At 33.8% G+C, this 11,181-nt stretch overlaps 1 protein-coding gene across 1 annotated transcript; it reads left to right on the top strand.

Annotated features, from left to right (window-relative positions):
- The first annotated feature begins 7,005 nt into the window (after positions 1–7,005).
- On the top strand, positions 7,006–10,803 carry LOC137832052 (LOB domain-containing protein 4). Its single transcript, XM_068640025.2, has 3 exons — positions 7,006–7,104; positions 7,233–7,421; positions 10,148–10,803. Exons 2-3 carry the CDS (start codon positions 7,242–7,244, stop codon positions 10,478–10,480), a joined length of 513 nt encoding a protein of 170 aa, XP_068496126.1. The 5' UTR covers positions 7,006–7,104; positions 7,233–7,241; the 3' UTR covers positions 10,481–10,803.
- The last annotated feature ends 378 nt before the right edge of the window (positions 10,804–11,181 follow it).

Raw genomic sequence — 11,181 nt, 5'->3', positions numbered from 1 at the left:
CTTTGTCCCAGCTCCCTACCCCTTGTATTAAGGGTGACATGATTGCTGTCCGGATTGATGAGACAGATTACTTGGCTGGTCTTGAGGATTGCAAAACCCATCTTCATGGTCGGGTTATGCTATCTAAGGGGGATAAACCTCTCACACACCTGGATTTAACTAAAAAGTTGCAGCTGGTGTGGAAAACTCTTGGACCATGGAAAGCAATTCCTCTTGAAAAGGGTTTCTATGAGTTTGAGTTCGCTTCTATAGAGGACATGCGATGGGCTCTCGGGATGGGTTCCCTGAAGTTATCTCCTGGTTTATTGAGACTGTTTGCCTGGACAAAAGACTTTGTCCCAACTACCATGAGGAGTACCAAAGCTCAGACCTGGGTTAGAATTTACCATTTGCCTTTGGAGTATTGGAAACCAAGGACAATATTTTCCATCGTCAGAGGCCTTGGTACTCCTTTGTCTTTGGATGAGCATACTATGAGAAAGAATAGGGGTATGTTTGCTAGAGTGCTGGTGGATATTGATATGTTGTCCCCTCTTCCTGATCATCTCTTGGTTGAACGTCCAGACTTTGCTTTTGTAGCTGGTGTGGAATATGAATGGCTCCCTCCATTTTGCTCTCATTGTAAGATGATTGGGCACGAGCTTGCTCAATGTCGAGTGATCCATGACCAGGGTCGTGTTCCTGGGCCTCAACATAAACCTTCTCAGAAGACACCTTCTGATGAACAGGAACAAGGGAGGACCACGATTCCAAACCAACGTAAAGAATATCGGCGAAAAGATCTGCAGACGAAGCTCTTAGAAGGTCCCATTGTTAATTTGAAAGTTGATGCTACTGGTGGGGTTAATGTAGGGTCACCCTTGGGTCACCTTGCTGATAAAACAAATGGACGGGAGGATGATTTTGCAGATATGCCTCCTCTTGAGGATGCTTCAGATCATGATAGGTCCTCACCCAAGCAGGGGTTGTCCACTCCCACTTTGGACTCACTTGCTGTTATGCAAGCTAAGGACTCAGAGTCACATTCAACGACTCTTATTGATGGTCATCATGTGGAGGCCTCTGCTCCTGTGATTGTACCATCTCCGTTGCGTACTACCTCTCTTCGGAAGGCTAAATCACATGCAGATACTAATCCTAATGTGGAGGTCTCTGCTATTGTGACTGTACCATCTCAGTCGCCTCATACCTCCCCTCAGAAGGCTAAATATATTGGGGATGTTAAAGCAATATCGTTGGTCCTTCAAAATCATTTTTCCTCTCTTGATGCTTTGGAAACTACAGATGTGGGAGGTGATTCTCATATGGGAGCGTCAACTATTCCGCCTACCACTGTTGGAATTAATTCTGATCATATTGAAAATCAGGTTGTTTCAAAATTTTGGGCTGACTCTAATGACATGGAGGATGATGACAGTGATAATGGGGAGGAAACAGTTCGCACTAAAAGAATTCCAGGGAGACCACCTAAGGGGACTGGTAAATCCAGGAAAACTGCTAAGGCAGTTCTCTCTACAACGTCGCAATGAAGGTCTCTTCATTTTTTTGGAATGTCAGAGGTTTGGGAAACCACAAAACTGTGGAGATGTTGCTTAGTTTACTTAATCTACATAAACCTCTCCTGGTTTTTCTTGCGGAACCCATGATGCCGTACACTAATGCTTTCGATGTCCTTTTCAAATCTGTTAATATGCATTTGGTGGCTACGTCTCCTATTGTTAATAAAGTTGCTAAGCTTTGGTGTTTGTCGGTTCCTAATCTTGTCCAAAATTTCTTGGTTCATGATCAATTTATCTCTGTAACTTGTCTTCTACAGGATAAAAGTTTTAGCTTTGCAGGTGTTTATGGTGCTAACACATACTTGTCTAGACGATTTTTGTGGAGGGATCTTAATTTCTTTACAGGGCCTTGGTGTATTCTGGGAGATTTTAATGCTGTGCTCTCGGCGGATGACTGTAAAGGGGGGGTGGCTCCTAATCAGGTTTCTTGTAATGAATTCCTGGACTGGATTAATACTAATGACCTTTCTTGTATGCCTTTTACTGGGTCTTGTTATACTTGGTGTAACGGAAGGAGAGGGTTGCATAGAATTCATAGAAGACTGGATAGGGCTTTATGTAATGGAGTGTGTCTGGATGAATGGGATTCTTGTACTTATCAGGTTCTTGTTAAAAATTGTTCTGATCATTCCCCTATTCTTGCTAGTCTTGCTAGTAATTCTTTGCGGAAGGTTAGCACTTTTCGTTTCTTTTCTATGTGGCTTCAGGACACTTCGTGTATGAAGCTTATTCATGATTCTTGGGCTAATAAGGTTGTTGGTTGTCCTATGTTTATCTTGCAACATAAGTTAAAAAGGTTGAAACTTGAGCTCCGAGACTGGAATAAAAATTCTTTTGGTAATGTTCACAATGCAGTTCTTTTTAAGCAGGGTATCCTCCTTGGTATTCAAAAAAACTTAGAGACTGCTAGTTTGTCTGATAGTGATGGGCTTCTTTGTCAAGAAAAGATTGCTAAGGAGGAGCTTGATCATGCTCTTCACTGTCAATATTTGTTTTGGAAAGAAAGGGCTAAAATGTTATGGTTCAAGGATGGAGATCGTAATACCGCTTTTTTCCATGCTGTGGTCAAAAGGAGAAATAATTCTAGTGGGATTCATCGTCTACGGATTGATAATGAGGTTACGGAGGATCCTAAAATCATTGAGGATCATATTTTGGACTTTTATAAAAATCTTTATGCTGAGTCTATTTCTAATGTTCTGGATACTGATAATATGGAAGATTTTATTGGTACTTATATTCCTGCGATGGTTTCCTCTGAGGAGAATATGATGTTGATTAAATGTCCTAATTTTTCTGAAATCAAGAATGTTGTTTTTAATCTTAACGGTAATAGTGCTCCTGGTCCTGATGGTTTTGGTGGTGTTTTCTATCATTCTTGCTGGGAAATTATTGGGACAGATGTTTGTAATGCTGTTCAACAGTTCTTTAAACAAAATTGGGTTCTCCCTGGAATGAACAGTAATGTGGTATCTCTTATTCCTAAGATTCAGGGTGCTGATTCCATTAAAGATTACAGGCCAATTGCTGTTGCTAATTTCAAATTTAAAATTATTTCCAAGATACTGGCGGATAGGCTTGCTCTTGTGGCTGCTAGAATCATTTCTCCTAATCAATATGGGTTTGTGCAGGGTAGACAGATACAGGATTGCATTGGTATTGCTTCTGAAGCTATTAACATGCTTTCTAAAAAGGTTAGAGGAGGTAATGTGGCTTACAAAGTTGATATTCATAAGGCTTTTGACACTCTGAGTTGGAAGTTCTTATTATTAGTTTTGAAACGCTTTGGTTTTCACCCCTCGTTTGTCAGTTGGATTAGTACAATTCTTCGTTCAGCTATGCTTTCTATCAGAATAAGTGGTAGTTTGGTGGGTTTTTTTCCCTGCAGTCGAGGTGTAAGACAAGGTGATCCATTGTCTCCTTTACTTTTCTGTCTTGCAGAGGAAGTTCTTAGTAGAGGTATCTCTAAGCTTGTGAATGATAAGAAGATTTTAAATATGGCTAGTCCGAAAGGTTATCTCACTCCCTCTCATATTTTGTATGCTGATGACATTTTTATTTTTTGTAGGGGGGATATTAAGTCTCTTCGAAATTTGAGTACTTTTCTTAAAACATATGGTGATTTTTCTGGTCAATATATTAATAACTCTAAAAGTAGTTTCTTCACCATGGATAATTCTCCAAGATTTGTCACCAAAATTCAAAATATTCTTTCTTGTAGTCATGGTTGTTTGCCTTTCAATTATTTAGGAGTGCCTATCTTTGTTGGTGCTCCAAAGTGTCGGTTTCTTCAACCTTTGGCTGATAAAGTCAAATTGAAGCTAGCATCTTGGAAAGGTCAATCTCTTAGCATGATGGGTCGGATCCAGCTGGTCAATACAGTGATTACTGGATTTCTAGCTTATAGTTTTAATATGTATAAATGGCCTGTTTCACTTATTAAGCAAGTTGAGCAGTGGTGTTGGAATTTTATTTGGACTGGTGATATTATGAAAAAAGGTATCGCTACCGTTAATTAGGCGAAAATTTGTTCACCTCTTGCGGATGGAGGCTTGAATATTATTAATCTTCATCATGAAAATAATGCATATCTTCTTAAGCTTGCTTGGAACTTTGCTTATAGCAACAAACCTTGGTCTTTACTCTTGAAAGCCAGAGTTCTTAAATCAAAATACGAGTTTAGAATGGTTTATAGATCCTCCTCTCTTTGGCTTGGAATTAAGCAATTTTATTCTATCATACTTGATTATACTTCTTGGACTGTTGGTACAGGTTCTTTTATTAATTTCTGGAATGATAAATGGTGCTCTACTACTTCTTTAGCAAATATTGCAGGGTTATCTGATAGGGCTAGCATTCCAGATACAGTCTCTCAATTTTGGTCAGGTTATGATTGGAATATTCCCTTATCTTTACAGCATATGCCGCAGTTTTTTAATCATATCATGGTTAGAGAGGAACAAGATATTCCTAATTGGACTCTAGATGAGTCTGGTCGTTTCACTCTTAAATCGGCTAGGACTTTTTTCTTGGAACCAGGAGTTCCATGTGATTGGGGTAAGTTCATTTGGTCTTCATCTATTCCGCCTTCCAAAACTCTAGTACTCTGGAAAACTTTTCATGGGCGACTTCCTACGGATAAGCATATTCAGAATAAGGGTTTGCATATATGTTCTATGTGTACGCTTTGTGAAAAGCATGAAGAATCTATTCAACATCTATTTTTTGAATGTTCTACTGCATTACATATTTGGAGTTGGGTTCGACAGATTTTTCTTACTTCTCATTTCTCTAATAAGGATGATCTTCTTTCTTTTATTAAGAGTGATGGTAGTCCTTTGGTTAAATTGATTAAGCTTGCTGTGACAACCTTTTCTATATGGATGATATGGCGTATGAGAAATTATGCTAGATTTCAGGAAAAGATTGAAGTTTCTAAGGCTATTTCGGTAATTAAAGATTTAACTTGTCTAGTGGGAAATTCGTCTAAAGCTTCAATGAAGAATGATATGTTGGATTTCAACGTGATTAAGTTTTTTGGTATTAAGACTCGTAGTGGAAAAGTTCTTCGTCCTCTTCCTGTTAGATGGGAATTTCCTTCACCAGGTTGGGTTAAAATTAACACGGATGGGGCTGCTAGGGGGTATCCTGGTCTTGCTTCTTGTGGAGGTATTTTTCGTGGGAGTATGAGAGAATTTATTGGTTGCTGAGTTTTATGGAGTTATACATGCTATGGAGGAAGCTCAAAAGATGGGACTTACAAATGTTTGGCTTGAATGTGATTCGGTCTTGGTTTGTGCTGCGTTTACTGCTAGGACTAATGTTCCGTGGATGCTTCGTAATCGATGGAATTCTTGTCTTAATTACTGTGGGACAATCAGGTTTAGGGTTACTCATATTTTTCGGGAGGGGAATGCATGTGCTGATAAGTTGGCTAATTTAGGGTTCATTCATAGAGAATCATTTCATTGGTATAATAGACTTCCATCTAGTCTGTTTTTAGAATTCTTTATGAATAGGTATAGTCTACCTATGTATCGTTTTTGTTAACATGTGGGTTTTGGTCTAGTCCTCCCATATTTTTGTTTTTTCTTTTTTTTTCTTTTTTTTAATAATACTTTTTTTCATGTGATGGCAGATGATTGTTGTTACTTGAGGTGTCAGCCTTGCTGAGATGACAAGTTGCATTGTGATGCCTAACATGAGAACTTTTATAAAAAAAAAAATATTCCTTAAATTAAGAAAATATGCATTCTTTATGTAATGTTGCCTCAGTCAAACACATGGTGACATATTACTTTTGTCGTAAACAATTATAGTGTATCTTTTTTTTTAATGAAGTGGACAACCCATTAGTGTGTATTCGAAACTTTATTCTACATTTACAATAGTTTATAATAAAATTTATTAAAAATACATAATTATATAAGTATCAATTATTTCTTACCAAATGATTAAAACCTAACTTACACTTAATCTTAAATTTATATAGTAGAGAAATCAATCCCTTGAAATGGTGCAATTTATTAATTTTTAGAAGTTTAACAATAAAAAAATAAATAAATAGGAAGGTCTAACCTTTTTACAGGAATACACAAAATCATTCTCCTAGTTAGACACGCCTATCAACTTGACTAAGAAACTACCTAAACAATCACTAACAAACTTTATTAGAGAATCAACCATACAAGTTAAAGGATCCAAAACTCAACTAAGATAGGAAAAATAAGCAAAGCGAGACTTTGCAAAAATCAAAGACCAAACATTTACTTGCGCCGAAACGAATACTTCTAAGACATTGTCTTTTGATGAAAAAAAGTTCAAAGAAAATTTATTTTAAAAAATCTATTCGATCAAACGTGCGAACATATGTATAAATTTCTTTCTTGTTACTAAAAATAAAAAAAAATAACAATATATTCATAAAAATTTAATTCAATCAACACTAAATCAATCAAAACACAGAAAATTAAGACATTGAAATTTAAAAAAACATATATTAAATAATATCATTGCTTATATAACGAATAATTTGCACATAATAAATCTCGGAGCTAGGCATAATTTGAGATCATTTTTAGTTGCTATTTCAATATTTTTGTAAGTTTATTGACCTATGCCCTATTTTGTAGAGCAAGAAATAAAAATTCCCAACTTATATTTCTATTCTCCCAACGCCATTTCTAAGCTAGGCCTAAGATATCTTTATAAATCTCAAACTGACATGTAATAACTGATAACTGATTAACGGACGGTAAAAAATGTGGTTTTTTAATGATTAAAAAACCTGTAAAAACAATAAACATTTTTTTTACTGATTAAGAATGATTACTTTATCCTGACGTAGTGGTGCCTCAACTTTTTTTTTCTTTCATTGACGTTTTGGCCTTACCTTATAATAATAATAATAGTAATAATAACAATTATATAATGCTTGCCACTCCTCTCTCCCACATGCCTCACTCTTTTTTAGTCTCTCACTTTTGTTCACTTTCCATCTATTTTTCTTCTTCCATTCACCATTTTCCATTCCCTCACTAACTGGGTATCTTTCTTGTGTCTTATTAGCCATTCTTTTGTACCGACACTTTTTTTCTCCCTCTATTTAGTTTCTTTCACAGAAGAAGGTAAAAAATAAGAAGAAAATATTAGTTTGGAATACTCTGATTGCAGGTGGAATTGATGAAGGAAAGTGGTGGTAGAAAGCAGGGTGCAGCCTCACCCTGTGCTGCATGCAAGCTTCTGAGAAGAAGGTGTGCTCAGGATTGTGTTTTTGCTCCATATTTTCCAGCAGATGAACCTCAAAAGTTTGCAAATGTGCACAAGGTGTTTGGTGCTAGCAATGTCAACAAGATGCTTCAGGTTCACTCTTTTGTTTCTTTATTCCCAATTACATAGATCACTACCCCACATGTCTTGCTTATGCAACTTTTGATTCTCAGTGTTTATTATAAATGGTTTTTTTCATTGGACTTTGTTCCTCATTCCCTCCTAATGCATTCAAACACATTATATTTCAGAAAATAGTCTAAGTTTATTAAACATAAAGCTAATTTACAAGGTAAGTTTAAAAATGCTATTTATGTTATGTTGTCCTCTTTTGTTTAGATGAACTTAGCAGCTTTTTTAAAGTAATAGCAAACTTGTTAGATTTTAAGATGAAGGCCTAGTCACGATCTATTGATAGAAACATTTTTTTGTCCTATAAGATTTAAACTAACGGTCAAAAACCTACCTAATTAATTTAATCAGATTCGTAATTTCTAACATGTTTCAAAGAAAGAAATTCAAGACAAATGTTTGATTTAGTTATATTATTCTATTTTATACAAATTTCGAAAATAAAAAATTACTAAATTACAAGTCTTAAAAAATTAATACGAATATTTAAATTGCTTGCATATATTAATGCAATGTATCTTATGTCTATTCAAAGGCTTGTCTTACAAGTTCTTCTTTTATCTTTTAGAGCTTTTGAGTAAATTTTTCTATAAACATAATGTATCTTGTTTTGCAAGCTGTAAGATTTTTAAGGCTTATGCAGATAGTTTTCTACATTTACAAACATTAAGAGAGTTTTACGTTTCTTAATTCATTCCTAACAACTATGTTTGGTATAAAAAAAAAATGCAGGTTTAAAAACAAAATTCCTAATTTATTTTTTAATATTAGGATTTAAGTTCTACCAAAAAAAAATAATAAGTTAATTATTTTTCAATCTTTCGCCTCTTTTACTTAGCATAGGTCGTTGAATTTTTTATTTTTTTTTCACTCTTTTGAGAATAACAGAAAGGCACCTCTGCTAAAATCTTGGGGGCACGCCATGTGAAAGGAGATCTTCTAATTATTCGAATGTAAACACTATCCAAACATAATTATTTGGTTTTTTGAACTATTATTTTAATTTATTCTTTCTTAAAAAAATGTTCATATATATATATATATATTTTCTAGTCAATAAAAAATAAATTTGCTTTTTATCATCAAGATAATTTTTTTTTAGTTTTTTGGAATAATCTTGTCGTTTATTTTACAAGTATCTTCTTAATATTTTGCAAATATTAATTAATATTGTATTAGTTATGATAGTATGAGTTATCTATAAATTTGATTTAAAATCAGTGTTGTTGTTAATTATGTTGTATTGTTACTTTTTAATGTGTTTTCAGCCTTACTTCCAAAATTATTTTAATTAATTCCATAATCAAAGTCAAGTAATTTTAATTATCTGATTTCGCTCATATGATTTTGGACATAAATGGGAGCATATGTTACAAAATTCTTTGATAACAATTTTGAACTATATACAAAAAATGAATGAGGCTATTATGCAACTTTTAAATAATTTTTAATTGTGAAATTGGTTTATAGGATAAAAGGAATTTTTTGGTACATATAAAAAAGTTAATTTTAACTTTTATCTGGACAAATGATTAAATTACACCGTCTGGTCATTTATTTAAAGAAAACATATATATATATATATATATATATATATATATATATATTAAAAATAAATGTATATATGAGAAAGAAATGACTTAGAGACACAACAACTGGCTTTTTCTTGACAACCCTGTCCTTGTATATGCTCTTCATATTTTGATAAAGTTGACAACAATGTTTTGTCGCTAAAAGTTCACATCTGTGTAAATTTTGTAGTTTTAATTTTTTTTAAAAAAAGCATCTTAAGTGTTTTAAATTTAAACCCCCACCACATCCTGAGCAAAAATTTCTACACCTAAAAGCCCCACCTAATACGTGTTTCTCTTTTATAATATTGATATCAATATTCCTTCTCTATTTCGTGTATGTTTAAAATTCAATTTATAGTTAAAATTACACTGGACATTTAATTTGACTTTACTAAAATTATTAAATTTTAAACTAATCAAACATAAGCTGAATGTTTTGGTTTGTTTAAAACAGTTTTCAATAAACAACATTGATTTTGGTTGTGTGTGTGAATGATAAACAGTTGAATATGTTTAATTAGGCTTCTTTAATTTTTCTTTCTTTTTAAAGACTGAATTAGACTGTGCTGATTGAATAGTTGTTTAAATTTCAAAAGCAGATTAACTTGTTTAATCATTTGAAAAAACTTTTTAGTTTCTTTCATTATCATTTGGGTACCCAATGGGAGATTGCAAACGTGATGTTGCATGCAAAAGTCAAGGTGAAGACGAATTGTAACGTTGAGATACATAACAAGCAACGCTAGAAGTAGAAACTATATTTTTTTTTAAATGTTACTATACCAACAGCTAAGACAACACAGTTTATAATTATAATTAATATAATTTCAAAATTACTTTATTTTAATAAAAAATATTTCTTTTTTAATTGTAAAATGATACTTGATTGTTAATATATTATTATTTTTTTACTACTTATTTATATTATTTTGTTGACTTAATAAAGAAAGACATAAACAAAATTGTGAGATCGAATTAATCATGATCAAAATAAAATGACAAAATTCGTAGAATTGATTTGTATTTAGGGTTTTATGGTTTATTCTACACGAATAAAAGATAGTGATGGTTTTTTGTTTTGATGAGAGCATAATAATTGTGAATTATTTTCAGGATCTACCAATGCATCAAAGAGGGGATGCAGTGAGTAGCATGGTGTATGAGGCGAATGCCAGAGTCCGAGACCTCGTTTATGGCTGTGTTGGGGCCATCTCTTCTCTTCAGCAACAAATTGATGTGCTACAGACCCAATTGGCCCTGGCCCAGGCTGAGGTGGCCCACCTTAGGGTGAGACAAAATAGGCCTTTTTCAAGTTATGGGCCTAGACCCAATAGCCCAACCAATAGTGGGTTTCCATCACCCAAGACCTTGGACTCACATGCCAAGCCTATTTTTGACATGGACATGGTGATGGACCATGCCAGCTATGGGAGTTCAATGTGGTGATGATTTCTACTAAAATAATATAATAATAATAAATATTATTATAGTATAGTTAGTAAGTACCTTATTTAGTGGAGCATAGGAAAAATATATACATTGGCCTACACTTCCACTTGGTGAGTGTTGGAGTGGTGGAGCCGGTGGTGGCTGGCCACCGTGGTGGTGATGGAGGAGCTGTGGTGGAGGCCGTTCGCCCGCTTAATTAATTTTTGGGAAGGATGTGTCATTGAAGGTAAGGTGTAAATATTATTATTACTTTGAATGAGACAAGTTTATGAAGTGAATGTATTTGGACTCTATGGTTGCAAGGATTTTTTTTTTCTGCAGTTTGATCTATAGAATAAATTTAGGGTTGGAGTATATAGAGTATAATTTATGAAATAAAATTAATGTATTTGGTAATTTACTTGGTCTTAATCACTCTTAATTTACGTGTTGTGTTCCTATCTCATTTTCAAAGTTGTTTGTTTTTCTATAGAGTTGTTGTAGCTAGCTAATACCAGACAGTTCGAATTAATGAGAATTAAGAAATTGGTGATCGAATTGATTGCTTGTGATATATTTGTCAAAATTGTAGCCTTTAATTATTGTGACATATCCAGACATTTATTACATTTCGTACCTATAAAAAAAAATAGGCCAACTTAAATAGTGTCGGTTGGTAGCATTATTTTTTTTTTGTTTTAAACATGTTGAGTTTTGTT

This window comes from Phaseolus vulgaris, chromosome 6, assembly GCF_051622355.1.
Source record: "Phaseolus vulgaris cultivar YP4 chromosome 6, ASM5162235v1, whole genome shotgun sequence".
In the NCBI taxonomy this organism is placed as follows: domain Eukaryota; kingdom Viridiplantae; phylum Streptophyta; class Magnoliopsida; order Fabales; family Fabaceae; genus Phaseolus; species Phaseolus vulgaris.
Note: the sequence above shows the minus strand (reverse complement) of the source record. Positions and strands in the feature narration are given on the sequence as shown.

Coding starts and splice junctions, on each gene's coding strand:
- LOC137832052 (XM_068640025.2), top strand. CDS start 7,242: ATGAAGGAAAGTGGTGGTAGAAAGCAGGGTGCAGCCTCACCCTGTGCT. Junction 7,422..10,147: donor ATGTCAACAAGATGCTTCAG/GTTCACTCTTTT, acceptor AATTATTTTCAG/GATCTACCAATGCATCAAAG.